The sequence below is a fragment of the Elgaria multicarinata genome, chromosome 5 (genome assembly GCF_023053635.1).
Source record: "Elgaria multicarinata webbii isolate HBS135686 ecotype San Diego chromosome 5, rElgMul1.1.pri, whole genome shotgun sequence".
NCBI lineage: Eukaryota > Metazoa > Chordata > Lepidosauria > Squamata > Anguidae > Elgaria > Elgaria multicarinata.
Genome location: NC_086175.1, coordinates 109,440,610 through 109,457,186, shown reverse-complemented (window position 1 = coordinate 109,457,186; position 16,577 = coordinate 109,440,610). Strand labels below are relative to the sequence as shown.

At 39.5% G+C, this 16,577-nt stretch overlaps 1 protein-coding gene across 3 annotated transcripts in view; it reads right to left on the bottom strand.

The window, feature by feature from the left end:
- The window catches only part of SLC7A1 (solute carrier family 7 member 1), a 55,897-nt gene that overhangs the window by 22,004 nt on the left and 17,316 nt on the right, over positions 1-16,577 (bottom strand). For all 3 annotated transcript variants that reach the window (XM_063126997.1, XM_063126998.1, XM_063126996.1), the window contains 2 exons: positions 14,143-14,526; positions 8,387-8,545 (listed from right to left, as the gene is read on the bottom strand). In XM_063126997.1, the coding sequence (XP_062983067.1) occupies positions 8,387-8,545; positions 14,143-14,512 (529 nt within the window). In that variant the 5' untranslated portion in view covers positions 14,513-14,526. The remainder of the gene's footprint in view (positions 1-8,386; positions 8,546-14,142; positions 14,527-16,577) is intronic.

Below are 16,577 nucleotides of genomic sequence, written 5' to 3'. Positions count from 1 at the left end.
AGTAGAACCCCAAGATCCACCAACCAGAGCCATGTGCAAAAGACATACACTTAGACCCTGTTCAGACGACATGCTAAGTCACAGTAGTTAAGCATTTTCAGCTAAAAATTATGACTTAGCATGCCATGTGAGCCATGACTTAGCATACCATGTGAACCATTCCTATCATAATCACGGTTTAAACATGCTCACAATCCAGTTTCTGCAAAAGGGTTAGCAGTCTAACCCTAGTTTAGCATGTTGTCTGATCAGGCCCTATGCATGCAAGAACAGGGTGCCTCTAAGCACATTCTGGGCCTAGGAATTTGTTTCCAGAACCAGAACTGAATTGAGCTCACAGTCACTTTCACACTAAAGTCCAATCCTGATTACCCCAGGGTCTCCCAATTTAGGTGGGAGAAGTCATTTTGTGTTTGCTATTGTTAAACAATTGGGAGCCAGAAATCCTTGCCTGACTATGGCAAATCACCAGTACATTCTACTCTACCTTCTACAAATCCTTGTTCTAAGGAATATCCAGCATGCCCAGATGAGTTGTGCTTGTGTATGATACTTGAAAACGTTTGCAGCTGCCTGGTTAAAACAGATCAAATTGCACAGGGAGTAGCTTCACACAAAGAACTTGCAAGATGGAGTAGCCCCTGCCCACTTCCCCAACCCCAGTTTGGGCCTGTTCAGACAAGCCATTAAGCCATAGTTAAGCCACTAATCCTTTTGCAGAAAATCGTTAGTGAGCATGTTTAAACCGTGGTTATGTAGCAACCATGGTTAAGAATGGTTCACACAACACACTAAGCCATCATGTTTAGCTCAAACTGCTTACCTGCCGTAGCTTAGTGTGTTGTCTAAACAGGGCCTTTATGTTTCATGTTTCAACCATCAATAAACACTTGTGTGAACTGGGCCTTCATATACCGTTAAATATGATTGGTAGCCTATCAATGGCTACTAGTCCTGATGGCTATGTGATACCTCCAGTATCACAAGCTGTAAGCCTATATACATCAGTTTCTGGGGTACATGGACGGGAGGGTACCGTTGCACCCATGTCCTACTTGTGGGTTCCTGGCCAACACCTGGTTGGCCACTGTGTGAACAGAGTGCTAGGCTAGATGGAACTCTGGTCTGATCCAGCATGGCTCTTCTTAGGTATCTGGCATGAGCAATTACAAGAAAGTTGCCCATGCTAGAAGCATTTGCTTTATTTCAAACTAGCAATCGTACTTGCCTTCATGTGGGTTCAAATAGACCTTTGTTTGTTTGGTACATTAAAGTCTTTAAAGTTGCGCAGCTATCAGAGTTGGACACATTTTGCCTGCACTGTCCTAGTGAATCCACATCCGCTAGCACCTCTAGGCACGGCCCCTGCCATGTGAACCCCTATAACCCCCACAAAGGAGGGTTCTGTCCACTCCATTCACCTGAGGGAGATCTGCCCCACAGCAGTGTGTGAGGGGCAGCTATATAATTCTGCCCTTCCGATTACTCAATCCTGGAATCAAACTCTATCAACTGCAAAGGTAGGTAAGGGTTAGGAAACTCTGCCACCTGGTGATTGAAGATATGACTGCAAATTCAAACATATGGACATGTTTAAATTATATTAAATTTATTTGTGTTTTTAAAAAAACAAAGTATCCCTGAGGTACACAAACCTAGGGTACACATGCCAAGTTGCAGGTGTATAGGTTTCATAGTCTTGGTGTGATGGCGCTAATAGACAGACACACATCCTCTTATTATGATGATAGAAAATAGCCACCCATTCACAAGCTCGACAGAGTACTTCTAAAATTTGGGGGTATTTTCAAAAGCAATTCCCAATGAAATGAAGGATTTGCTGTTATGGGTGGAGAAATGAGGGTAAGGTTATAGGCTGTTCTAAAGGGGCTTTCTGGCTGTGACCTATACCTGGGGAAATTTGACTTGAGCAAAGCTGCGGTTTTGACATGTCTTGGGACCGTTCACAAGACCAGTCCAACCAATGTCAAACACACCAAAAAATTGTTTATGTGAACTTCATTTAAAAACAAACAAACAAACTACTCTTGGTTTCTTTTTTTATATATATATAATTTTTTATTATTTTCTTTCATTACTTAAACATACACATTTACATTCCACATAAAAAACAACAACAACAACATATTGCATAATGTTGAATATTGAATACATAATATCTTATCTTAATAACATAATCAAAATTAACATACAAGTGCACCCCCCACCTCGGGATCTCATTCCTGATTCCAGAATCTCATACTTTCTTCTGCTGGTGGTTTCCCACTTCCTTTAGAAAACACAAATATTAGGAACTGTTTCCAAATTCCTTCAAAATCATTGGATTTAGCTATACCTCTTCTCCATTTAATATTACTTGTTAATTTATCATTAATAGCTATAACCCATACTTCTTTATACCATTCTTCAATAGAATATTCCCCTTGAATCTTCCAGTTCCTAGCTACAATCAATCTTGCTGCAATCAACAAATTCGTTATCAGTTCCTTAATTTCCTTTTTACATTTAAAGTCTTCTTCAAATAGTGACAGCAATGCAACTCTTGGTGTTCGTTCTATCTTCATTTCCACAATTTCTTCAATCTCCAAAAACACCATCTTCCACAATTTCTGAACATAGTTACATTCCCACCACATATGCAAATACGTTCCTTTAACCCCACAACCTCTCCAACAATTTTCTGATTGCTGATTGTTTATCTTATTCAATCTTACCGGAGTTAGGTACCACCTCCATACAATTTTAAAATAATTCTTTTATTCTTACTGACATATTTCTCAACGCTCTTTGTTTCCATAATCCCTCCCAACCCTGTTGTCCTATTTGTACCTTCAAATTTGTCTCCCAAACCATTTTACCCGAATTATCCACCGTCCCTTTCTCCACCAATATTCTATATATTTCACTCATCAGCCCTTTTAACACTGTTCTTTTCTCCCTTTCATTATCTTTCTTAACTATTAGTTCCTCAAACTTTGTTAATTCTCTACACTCTCCATTATCTCTTACCCACTTTTTAGTCCACTGTTCTAATTGTCTATAATTTAACCAAGTTAATTTAATATCCTTCAAAACCTCTTCCATATCCTCTCTTGTACTCATTCCTCTTAACCAATCCCTTAATTTCATTTTATTTTTTTCTATTAAAACTTTACTTAATCTACTCTTTAATTCCACCGGGAAATTCTTCAACATTATTACCGGCGACAAAGGAGAGCTGCTTGGAAGCAGCTCCCCTTTATATTTACTCCAAATTTCCCAGTGAGACCTCAAAAGCGGGTTATTTATACTTTCCACCCATTTTTTTTCCTTCCATAAAAAATACATTTTCCAATTTAGTCTCTATATTACTCGTAATTTTTTCTTCCATCCAATCTAATTCCCCTAATCCAGTAATTGCCTCCACTATATATCTTAATCTATTAGCTACATAGTATAATTTAATATTCGGGAGACCCAATCCTCCCTTTTTTTGGCTCAAATACCATTTACTTTTATTTACCCTCGCTTTCTTATCACCATTACAATAATTATTTATAATCCTTTGCCAACTTTTTAGCTCTGATTCTGAAATTTTTATTGGTAGCATCCTGAACGCAAAATTTATCTTTGCTAAAATCTTCATTTTTATTAATGCTATTCTTCCAAACCAAGATAAATTCAACCTTTTATATTTTTCCAATTTTGCTAAAATCTCTTTTTTTAACACATTTAAATTCTCTTTCTCTAAACTCTCTAGCTTCTGCGTAATTTTTATTCCCAAATATCTAATCTGATTCTTAACTCTAATTTCTCTTCCCCTTTCTTCCCAATCCTTCTCTTCCTTTTTAGTATAATTAAACAACATCAATTCTGATTTAGACCAATTTATTTTTAACCCCGTAATATCCTCAAATTCTCTCAATTGCTGTTTAATTCTCCCCATCTTCTCTATTGGATTCTTTATCGTCAACAACGTGTCGTCTGTAAACATATTCAATTTGATTTCTTTCATACTACCTATTCCTTCAATCTCCTCACCTTCTCGTATTGCATTCGCCAATAATTCCATTACCATTACAAATAGGACTGGTGAGAGCGGACAACCTTGCCTTGTCCCTCTGGCTAGTCGTATCTTATCTGTCACACCATCATTCACTACCACTACGGCTGTATTTTGAGAGTATAACTGTTCTATTATCGCTTTAAATTTATTTCCAAACCCCATTTTATTTAAAACCATCTTTAAAGCTTGCCAGCTCAAACAATCAAAAGCTTTAAAAATATCCAATGCCAGAATTCCCGCTTTAACCCTAGACTTATTTATCACCTGTATTACATTTAATACTCTTCCCACTAAATTAGACATCTGTCTACCTGCCACAAATCCACATTGGTCCTCCCCTATGTATTCCTCTATAAATTTATTCAACCGCCTTGCTAAAATAGTTGAAAAAAGCTTAGCATTTTGGTTTATTAATGAAATAGGTCTATATGAATCAGGGACAGTCAAATCTTTATCTGGTTTTGGTATTAAAATTATTAATGAATGTTCCCATGATTCTGGCGTTCTATCCCCTTCCAATATGGAATTATACAAATTTATTAATTTTGGTATTAAAATTCCTTTAAAAACCTTATAATATTCTGGTCCTAAACCATCTACCCCCGGTGATTTACCCGGCTTCAAATTCTCAATTACTTCTTCTACTTCTCCTTGAGTTATTACCTTTTCCATTGACTCTTTATGCTCTATTTTTATTCTCTTCTTTATATATTTTTCTATATAAGCTTCCAACTTTTGTTTTTGAATATCCTTTCCCTTATACAATTCTTGATAAAACTCCTGAAAAATCTTTACTTTATCCTTCATTGTATGACAATACTTCCCTTGTTTATCCTTCAAAATCCCTATCCCATTCCTGGCTTTTTCTCTTTGTGTGAGCCTGGCAAGCACTCTAGAATTCCTGTTACTGTTTTCAAAATACTCCCTTTTCATATATATTAAATTCTTTTGAACCTCCTCTAAATTTAAATTTTCTAATTGTTTTTTCTTTGCTTGTATTTCTATTAATTTATATTTATTTTTATGTTGCCAATAATCTTTCTCCATTTTCTTAATCTCTTCCTCCAATTGTTCCTGCTCTGCTACTTGTTGCCTTCTTAAATTACACATTTCCCTAATACATATCCCTCTTGATACTGCCTTCATGGTATCCCAAACTACTGCCCTTGACGTTCCTCCCTTCTCATTAATTTCCCAAGCCTCTGTCAATTCTCTTTGCATTTTTTCTACCACCTTATTATACTTCAAAAGTTTTGTGTTTAGTTTCCACCTAAACGCTTCCTTATAATTCTTTTTAACTGTAAATTCTAAACTTAACAATGCATGGTCTGTTACCTTTATTACCCCCATTTCCATTTTACATACCTTACTTGCAAACTCTTTTGAAACCATTATATAATCTATTCTAGAGTATGTCTGATGAACTGAGGAGTAATAAGAAAATCCCGGATTCAGGCCATTCAGTAAACGCCAACAATCTACATAATCTTTTTCTTTTACTAGTTTATTCAATATAGTAATATTATTTCTTTTTTCCACATTTGTGGGGTTTGATCTATCCACTCTATTATCCATTACCATATTAAAATCCCCAGCTAAAATTAGATATCCTTCCCTAAACTCCTCTATTTCATTAAATAAATTCATAAAAAACTCTCTATGTCTCTCATTAGGGGCATAAACATTTACTAATGTATATTGCTCACTTTCTATTTGCCCCTTTATCATAAGATATCTACCATTATCATCCTTTCTTACAGTTTTCAATATGAATCCACTTTTTTTTGAAATCAAAATTGCTACTCCATTTTTTTTTGACGTCCCTAATGACTTTTCATAATAAACAGGCCACCTTGTCCGAATTTCATTTACGCCATCAAATTTTTGGTGTGTTTCTTGCAACATAATAATATCCGATCTTTCTTTATTTAACATTTGTTCTGTTCTCCTCCTTTTCACGACTGCCCCCAGACCTTTAACATTGAGCGTTGATACTTTAATGTTCTTATTCATAATCACCCTTTTGATTTTCCTTCCGATCCCGTGTGCTCTGCAACTCATAAACATATACAACAACAAATATAAAAATAAACCCTGAACCCCCCTTCATCCCCCTCCCTCCCACCCTATTAATCCCCCCCAACCCCTCTTCCCCCCCACTACTTTCCCCCTCCCCATATCCCCGTGAGTCTATTACTCCGGCCATCTAACTTAGGGGAAAGGGGGGAGGCGGTGCCCCGCCCTAACGGCTAGATCTCTGTACTTAACTACTTATCATATTAATTATCTCATAACAGCATTCCCCATTTACCCCGTCCCAGACGCCCCGGCTTTGGCTCCATTCCCAGCTCCAGCTCCAAGACTTGCATCCTTAAATAACCCCAAACTCTTCAGCAGCTCCTTGCCTTGCTCCAGAGAGGTTACTCTGTGTTCACCCCCAGCATAGGAAAACTTTAAAAAAACAGGGTAACCCCAAGCATATCTCACTGTATTTTTTGTTAGCATTTCAGTTATTTGCTTAACGCTGCGCCTCCATTGGAGTGTTTGCTGACAAAGATCGTTGCATACTTGCGCTGCTTTGCCTTTATATTTAATCATGACCATAGCCCTCAATTTCTTCATCACTTGCTCTTTTTTGTAGTAACTGCCAAATCTCACAAGAATGTCTCTGGTTGATCCTCTATACTTTGCTGCTCCCACTATGGATCCTTTCAATATCACAGTCTTTTATATCCAAATCTGGCATCATATCGTTGAACCACTTCAAAACTATTTTTCTCAAATCCTCTCCTGGTTCTTCAGCAAATTGTTTAATGCGTACATTGCAACGCCGATCCTGATCTTGAAGTTGGATCAACTGTAAATCTTGACTTTGAAATTTTACCTCACAACTTTTTTCAAAGACATCCTGTTTTTTCACAAGTGCTTTAACTTCCACATCCAGCTTCTTTATCTCTCTATCATTTTGCGCGATCTTATCTGCAAGCACCCCCATTCGTGCTGCTGCGTTCTTTTCATTAACATCCATCTTCTTGCTCAAAGTAGCAGTGCTATCCAGAATCAGTTTCTTCAATTCTTCCAATGCAGCTGAAATTGGCACCGTGCCAGAACCCTCAGCCATCTTAACAGATCCGTCGCTATCACACTCTGAACTTTGTAAGTCTTTTTCTACAGACACTTTCTCAAGACGGGCCAAATTATGATTAGAAGGATGAACTCTTTGCCAAGTAGCCTTCCCCGGGGTTTTTTTCCCTTTTTTTCTAACGTACGGCATGGGTCTATTTTTAACTCTGAGTCGATGTCCCGTTACATTCCACCCATCTCTCATTCTCCGCAAAATAAACACTTCTTCTTCGGTGCTTTTTTAAAGGGTGAATTTACTGCCAAATAAACCTTTCTCTCAGATTAGGAGTATAAATCACCGCTTATCAGACTTAGGAGACGGGAGAACTGTCGTAGTTAGTTTCGTTTTTCAAGTCCCCCCTCCTTCCATCTGTTTACAGCCAAGGAACGGGCTGCTTCCTCCCTCCTTTTTCTGAGTCTGCTTCCAAAAACAGGATTTTCACCCTCTCTTAGCACTCATAATGATCAGCCTTCTTTTTCATTAACGACCCATGCCTTTTAAAATGAGATAATTAGCTTTCCAGATCTTCCCGAATCGGGAGGTCTTAAGGAGAGATCTTACCAGTCATGGCGTCCGGCTCCGCCCCCCACTACTCTTGGTTTCAAATTCAGCCCATTTTACATGGAACTTCAGGGTTGGGTATTTTTCTTTTCTTTTTTAAGAATGAACTCTGCCCTCATTGAAATCCACATATTTTTTAATGTTCTGACTATTCTAAAATAGCCATCCACCAGCACGATGGCAGCTCTATCCTTTCCCCAACCTGCAACATCATCCTGGCAGGAGCACTACATGAATTGGCAGATTATGAAAGCGAGAGTTTAGAGTAACAAATCCAAATTCTTCTGCAATGTTCGAAGATTTCCACCCTGCACTCCCATCAAAAAAAGTTGCTATTTCATGTATGTTGCAAAGCAGTATCGCAGCTCTTAACCCGTTTTCATGTAAGCAGCTCAAATGACTTATCAAAGCCATTTCAAAGGGTAGGTGCCCAGGAGTAGCTGTAAAGCTACTACTGCCTCAGCAAGGCAACCCAACACTTAAAGCAAACAAAAAGGCTTTAAAAACAAAGCCAAAATAAATGAGGGCGTTTGCTCTTCCTGCAAAAGTCAACGATGAGAGCACAGGAAGGATAATGAACTCAAAGTCCCCAAAAACTTCCCAAACCAGCTTTTTTCTCTTTTGCTTTTCCTCACCTGTTAAGATTAGGATAATAACAACAGAAAAGACATCTGGGTATTCTCCCAGCACGCCAGGAGCTTTCATGGTCATGTAATGTCGAAAGAAGTGCTCAATGTGCTTGCCTATAAGTTCGTCAAACGTTGCGCTCCATGCTCTGGCCACACTCGATGTTCCTGTGAAAAGAATAAACACATTGGAACTATTTCTTTATTTTCTTTATTTATAAACCACCCTTTATCTAGGTGATTCATAGTACACATAAATTGAGAGGCGGTGGAGCATAGGGAAAGGAGGACAGGGCTCCTGTATCTTTAACAGCTGTATTGAAAAGGGAATTTCAGCAAGTGTCATTTGTATACATGCAGCACCTGGTGAAATTCCCTCTTTATCACAAAAGTTAAAGCTGCAGGAGCCCTGCCCTCTTTTCTACCTGGTCACTATTAAAGAGGGGAGGGCTCCTGCAGCTTTAACCATTGTGATGAAGAGGGAATTTCACCCGGTGCTGCATGGATACATACAAGTGACACCTGCTGAAATTCCCTTTTTTATTCAACTGTTAAAGCTGCAGGAGCCCAGTCCTCCTTTCCACATGGTCACCCTAATGGAGCAGAGACCTTGCCCAAGAAATACTCTCGGCAGGTGGTCCCTACCCAGGAGTAGGATATTATACAGAGGGTGATGGCAGGTCATGAAACACTAGGCATTTGGCCCAGAGGAAAACTTTAATAAGAAGCATGAGACCTGGTGTAAAGCAGGTAAAGTAAGCCCTCTGGTGAACAGGTTCCACAACACCACATCATCCAATGTAGTCTCCCCATTAAAAAATGTACAGGGGCATGGTGGGAGCTGACCACATAGAACCATCATCTTCTAATGGGGGCAACTTCTAATTGGGAAAATCTGCCTTTAGGATACAGTCAGTGGTGTAGGGGTAGATTTTGAAGTGCAGCCAGTCATCATGACAGCCTCCATAACCATGCTGCCAAGGCAAGGCCAAAAATGCAGCCCGCTGTGTTGATCCCATATCAACAAACCACTTCTTGCAGTTTTCATCTCTTCCACAAGCAGGTCTTTTGTAAAGGTAATGGGTCTTAATTGCCTCTTCAGAACCAGGCCACCCCCAAATACTTTGCCTTACAACAGGTATAGCTCACAACTATATATCTATTGCTGAGAAAATTATAGGCCCCTTCCAACTCTACTATTTTATGATTCTATGTCTGCCCAGCTACTGTGAGGATTTCAGCTAAATTCAGAGGGAACAGGGAATTCTGTGGGAAGTGGCAGATGGTGTTGGGTGTTCCTGCCAATCAAAAAGTGTGAAGGGTATGTGTGATGTTTCACTGTTTTATGCTATTTATCTGTGATGTAAATGCTGTTTAGACTTCATATGGTAGGGTTGGTGTGTAGTTAATTCTGTTGGGAGGGGGAGTGAGTGAATAGAATGTTGGAGTGAATGCTGATTGGCTGTTGGATTCAAGTGTGTGAAGGGGGAATGACAGTTGAAATCAGTTAGTAGTTGGCAGTGGGGAGAGAGAGTGTCAGGGTTAGTCTGCTGAAGAGGTTAGATTCGTGCAGGGTCTGCGTTTTATTGTTTCGGGAATAAGAGGGAGAAGGAGGAGTTAGATTTGACTTTAGAGGGTAGAGTAGGCAAGGATACATGACAAATGTATTGTAACAACTAAGTACTGAAACAAATGAAACCATAAGCTTAATGAACTGCATGAACTTACTTCTTGTTAAATAAAGGTTATTATGTTTCATGCTGGATTGGATTCTTTAAGTACCTGAGGTAAGGTAATGAGTTATATGGTGGCAGCGGTAAAAAAAAAAAAGTGAATAAAAAGGAGCACAGAGTGCCAAGCTGGTTGCTGTGGGACCAAGAAGGATCAGAGAATCATAGAACTAGTGAGAAACTAAAAAGGTGATGCCCAATGGTGGGAACAAAAAGGAAAAATAATCCACAGAGTGGGCAGCCGTATACCGACTGTGTTCATGGTGGAGATTCTTTAAAGAGAAAGGTAAAAAGGAGTCTCAAGGTGAGAGGCCCCTGCAAGCCTTCACTCCACTCTACTACTGCTTATAGTACAACTGAAAGGATAGTTCTGTGTTAGGCCTTAGCTAGACCTAAGGTTTATCCCAGGATCGTCCCGGGGTCATCCCTGTTCATGTAAATGACACACAGGGGATCCAGGGATCAGGCAGAGACGACCCCGAGACGATCCTGGGATAAACCTTAGGTCTAGTTAAGGCCTTAGTTTCAGGCTGGTGCAACAGAAAGCAGTCTCAGGATTCTGGAAGTAACTGTTTTGATTTTGGAGAGTGGTCAAGCAAGAAAAACAGGTTGCACAAAGATGCAAGTCAAGGCTGACCACTCTCTTCTTCTCAAATTTGCATTGCCCCATCCTTACTGCTGCTTACGTTACTTGGCTTCAGGCCACTGTTAGTCTTGTGAACAACAATTTTACTCCCATAAATTCAACAGGACTGTGGATGAACTGGCTCAGCCACAGAAGCCTTTTGTACTCAGGAGTAGAGAAGCGTGACCTTCAGAGGCTTGCTACCCTAGGTTTTTAAGAAGCCAATTACAACCAGAAATTTAAGTTGAAGTATCACCAGAGTTGTACATTCCTAGCGCAGAATAGGAACCTCAGCAACTCGCGGTGCTTGCTTTAAATACAGGACAAGCATTACAACCCTGAGAACTCAATCTCAGATTTTAATCAGAACAAGAAAAGAAGTCAGGCCTATTCCATACACTTACATGTCTGTAAAGTCAGAAAGAGAGAAGTCTCTTTCCACCTCCCTGGAAAACTACAGTTTCTCCAAGAGTAGGTGACCATAGGGAAAGGAGGACAGGGCTCCTGTATCTTTAACAGTTGTATAGAAAAGGGAATTTCAGCAGGTATCACGTGTATGTATGCAGCACCTGGTGAAATTCCTTCATCATAATAGTTAAAGCTGCAGGAGCCCTGCCCCTTTTTGTATCTGCTCACTCTAGTATACTAATAGGGCTCAGAATAAAGCAAGCTGTTTCTTGATCTGGAGGAAAAATAGTTTCATTTGTCAAGCCCAGTTACAAACTGAACGAGGATTACTGTGTTCTACAGCCCAGAATTCAGATTAGCACTCTGAGCTAGGACTAAGATACTCTGTAGTACAATACCATAAATTCATATACTGCACCGTTCAGCCTATTTGAATAGTCCCTGAGCACTTTCAGAATGTATATTTTACAAATTCAGTGCTAAATCCTTGAACTTCAAGGAAAAGTGGAATGAAGAAGAAAAACACAACTGTAGGAAAACAACATAAAATGACTCGCAGGGGGCTATTCTCTCATCAACAGGAGTTGTGTTTTTCAACATCTATAAATGCCTACAAAGCAAGGAAATACCAAAAATGATGTGCAATGAACACCAAGAAGATGTAAATAAATAAGGAGCGTTTGAAGTTCAATGTACATTACCTCCACACCCTTCCTACTCCACCACTCCTGTTACTTTTTGTGAACAAATTCCCTTCTTAGATAACTTCATGCTGTGCTTCACTAAGTTTTTTTTAAAAAAAATAACACCAAGAATATTTCTCCCCACCTCGATGTTTTTATTAACATGAGCTAAATGACCAGCCCTTGATACAAGAATTTCCCACAGAAGATTGTACTAAATAGTTCAGATATCATTTCAGACCAACATTGTTCAGCTGCATTCCAGAAACTGCCAAGGAAAAAACTGCTTCAGGCAGATTTTAAACCACAATTGCTATAATGATGTAGAATTCCCTAAAGGTATTCCTGTGCAGGTGATGCAATCTTAACATATTAAATTAGGCTTCCTGTCTGGGAATTTAAATAACAAAACTTCTAAATTAATACAAGCTAACATACATTTCTCTAGAGGGACACTAATTTGCTAGAAAGGAAACTAATTTCTCAACATTCAGCAAAATAAAATGTAGTAAATTTCACAAACTGCACGGATATTTGGTTTAATAAAATCAACCTAGTTTCATGGATGTATTTGATCCAATTTATACATAATTATGGGATATGGTCATGTGGAAACCATGCCATTTCAGAATGCAGGTTGCAGAATCTCATATTTAAAATGTCCCCCTCCCCTATTAAAAACCTCTGAGTTTTTAACAACAATCCTAGCACATTAAGGGAAAAGTCTCTATAACAGCCCTCAAATGAACATGTTTGCTTTCCACGCAGAGGAATATTTTACATGGAAGCATTTCATTAATTTTTATTAATCTTATTAATTCTACGTTTTTTTAATTTCCAACAGAATGTTACCTTTAACCCCTAATATTAATATTTAAATCTATGAACCACTTCAGACAATCAATCATCTCTCAATTCATTAAGCCAAGATATACATGAGCTTTTTCCACATGCACAAAACCTCTTTGCTCAGGTATGATTAAACCGGAAAGCCTCTAATAATTAGAGTCTAATTAATCATAGTGTCCTGTTTCATTTGTGCCCGGAAAATACGGTTATCAAAAGTTAGGATCTTAAACCAACTTTAAACCATTGTTCAATATCCTGGGTTATTCCAAAGTTTGTAACCATAGCATCCCAGTTTGGATGAAATGGGAAGCTATGATTAATTAGATGCTTCCTGGTCAAATCACAGCTTGCAACTGAGGAAGGAGTGAAGGGGCTGCCCATGTATCTCAGCTTAATTAGTGGAGTTATGATCATCTAAACAAAGTGTATAACTTATGGGTCTATATTCTGCATCTACATAGACTCGTCTGTAAATTACTTCTTTAACGAAAGAAATAAGAAAAAAACACAAGCCCTCCTGCAGGCTTCTTGTCAGGCCCTGCTTTGCATTCCAAGAGTACATGCATCTTCCAGAAGTAAACTCTTTCCAGTAATTGTGACAATGGTGTGTGGAACCATTTCCTCTTTGACGTTCAAAACCCCACTTCTCTACTTGCCTTTAGAAAGGACTGCAAGGTACACCTTTCCCACTTACTTTTTGGTAATGTTACAGACAACTAGAAGCTGTTGATTCTTTTCTGTTTTGTTGATTGGTTTTTCCCCCTTTTATTATTTTACATTAGAATTAATATTTACTTTTGTGTGAGAGGAGTGAGTTTCTGAAAAACATTAACAAAAACGTATTTTTTAAAATAAGCGTTACAGATGTATGTGCATTTATTTGCACTTGCCCTCTACCCCAAAACAGAGGGTCATTATGTTGATTCTGTCAATACTGACAGCCTATTTGAGAGGAAAAGAGGTGGAAGTCTGGATTGAGCTTCCCTGCCTCCTCAAACAAGTGTTTGGTGGACAAAATGGGACCTTGCTAGCCATCAAGGTATATGGCTCCAATCTAGCTGAGGAATCCAAACACACAGTTCTATTTGCATGCAGAGGGATAAATACAGCAAGAACAGTCCACATACAGTTTTGGACAAATGCTTTCTCCTTTTTAAGCTTCTCCCACAACCAAGACAGAAACTTCAACCACAAATCTAGAGCTAGGCACTCTTAAGCCATTTGATTTTAGGGCACTAAAGCCTTGTTCTTTTTCTAGTGGCAGTGTTCCCTCATTCGCTATCCAAATCCAAGTCTGTTAACCAGTCTTCCTTATCCAAATATATTGCACATTTCCTATGCCTATGACAACATAATAACAATGGGCTTTGGACTATCAAAAGGAAACTGCTGTTAAAAAACAGGGCATAATACAGATGTTTCGCATTGCATTTTAGAATAAATGGAGCAAATGCACAAAAAAATACCCACCGATGACATAGGAAAGAATTAGATTCCAGCCGGTGATGAAAGCCCACAGTTCACCGACAGTCACATAACTATAAAGATAAGCAGATCCAGTCTTTGGAACTCTAGCACCAAATTCTGCATAGCAAAGCCCGGCCAGCACAGAAGCCAGAGCGGCTATCAGGAAGGAGACCACAATGGCCGGTCCTGCGTTTTCTCGGGCCACTGCCCCAGCGAGAACATAAACTCCTGCCCCAAGTGTGCTGCCTACGCCAAGAGCGATCAAGTCAAATGTATTAAGGCAACGCGAGAGCCGGGTGTCTTCTCTTGTGCAGTCTACCACTTTCCGACGTAACAATTGCTGTCCAACACCAGCAAGTCTCTTGCATGCCATCTTCTTGATGAAACCTGTAAAAAAGACAAGGAAACTGAATCAGTAATCCTCTGGACCTTCAAGGGGTATATGCAGAAATAGTTTTATTTAGTTAGAGCTTTTTAAAAGTGCACAATTCATTTAAAGCAAGGGTTCCTGAAAGCTGGCTGTAAAGCTTTATAGCTCAAAACAGTTTAGATCTCCTTATACTTAAATAAGACACACACATGCTCAAATGCAGGACAATTAGCTGGAGACAATCAAGTTTGATCCAAATCAGTTAAATGCATTTTTTTAAGGGGATGGTAGAGAATCAAGGTCATTTCAACCTATTCAAAACTTCAAAGTCTCCCAAGGAGAAACTCTCCAAAAGCAAATGGCCTATTTGTTCCCCAAAACAGGCCACCTTCTCAAGCCTCCAGTACTATCTGCTAACAGAAACAGCACAAAGCCATCCAAGGCGCACTAACTGGCAGAGTGGAAATAAGTTAAATTTTTAACAACTGGATATTATTTTTTTAAATTATATGTATAAATAAGGGCACGATTCTAAGACCCTAGGAGGATGTCCCAGGGACCTTAGGATACTGCAAGATAGGATAGTCACTGAAACATATAGGAACGTAGGAAGCTGCCTTATATACAATCAGACCATCTGTCTATCTAGCCCAGTATTGTCCACATTGTCTGGCAGCGGCTCTCCAGATTATCAGGCAGAAATGTCCACCGCCATGCCTCTTCTGCCACTGGTGCTCCAAAAGTGGTACAGTGAGGGAGGAGTGGATGGGTTGCGAGAGGCCTTGGATCCACTGGATCAAAAGCCCTCCATTTCCTGACAAGGGAGAAACAGTACACCATCTTTGAAGTTGAAATCTGATTTTCCTTCCCATTCAAATTTTGCAAAGGACAGCCAAGGCCAAAAACTAAGCTGAAAAGAAAGATTTTTTTTTAATTACATTTACATCCCGCCTTTTTTCCTCCAAGGAGCCCAAGGCGGCGTTCAGAATCCTCCTCCTCCTCCTCTCCACGTTATCCTCACAACAACAACCTTGTTAGGTAGGTTGGGCTGAGAATCTGTGACTGGCCCAAAGTCACCCAGTGGGTTTCCATGGCAGAGTGGGGATTAGAACCCGGATCTCCCGACTCCCAGTCCAACACCTTAGCCACTACATCAAATAGCCCCCTACACGTGCACACACAACACCCTCTGTCCTGGCTGGCACAAGCCCAACTGGGCTTTGGAATTGGCAGTGGAGAACCACGGATCCCCACTGCCCAGAGACATAGTATTGCTTTGCCTACTTTTTTTTTTTAAAAAAAAAGTAGTTATTTAAGTGTTGCTTTTTTAAAAAATATATGTGATTAAAAATGAAATCTGAATGTAATGCAAATATGATGAATTATATACACCAGCCTCCTGCAACCTGGTGCCCTCCAGCTATGCTGGCCGGGGATGCTGGAGGGCACCAAACTGGAGAAGGCTTAAAATAGAATTCATAATTCCTTTACAAATACACTTAATTTTACAGTGCCAATCCTATGCATTTCTATTCAGAAGCCAACGCCACCAAGTTCAGCTGGACTCTCTCCCAGATAAATGTCCATATCATTCCAGCATAATCTTACTTTTCTGGGTAAGGCAGCTTGGGAACTGGAGGCTGGGGGAGATATATGACTTCTTAACTTCTCAAGCATTAAATGCATAAGCCATGCATTCAATATTACAGGAAATTATGAATATTTATGGCTATCAATGAAACAGCACTGATGTTTTACTTTCCATTACGTGGAGAAACATGTTTTTTTGCCAAGTAATTACCAGCCTTACTTCTGGAAAGTTCTGGGCACCTAGCCTACAATCCGACACACCTAACTCTGTGAAGAAGCGGTGATCCTTGTCTTCAAGTAACTGATTTATGCTGTGGTCAAACGACTTGTGACGCCCAGTAACTAAAACACACCCTACAAGAAGCTACAACCTGGGGCAGGTGATTGTGCAGGCAGGATGAGTGGGCACCTCACCTCTAACCCAATTAAAAGCAGGACTTTGTGCATGATGCTATCAGACAGCACTGACATTTTATTT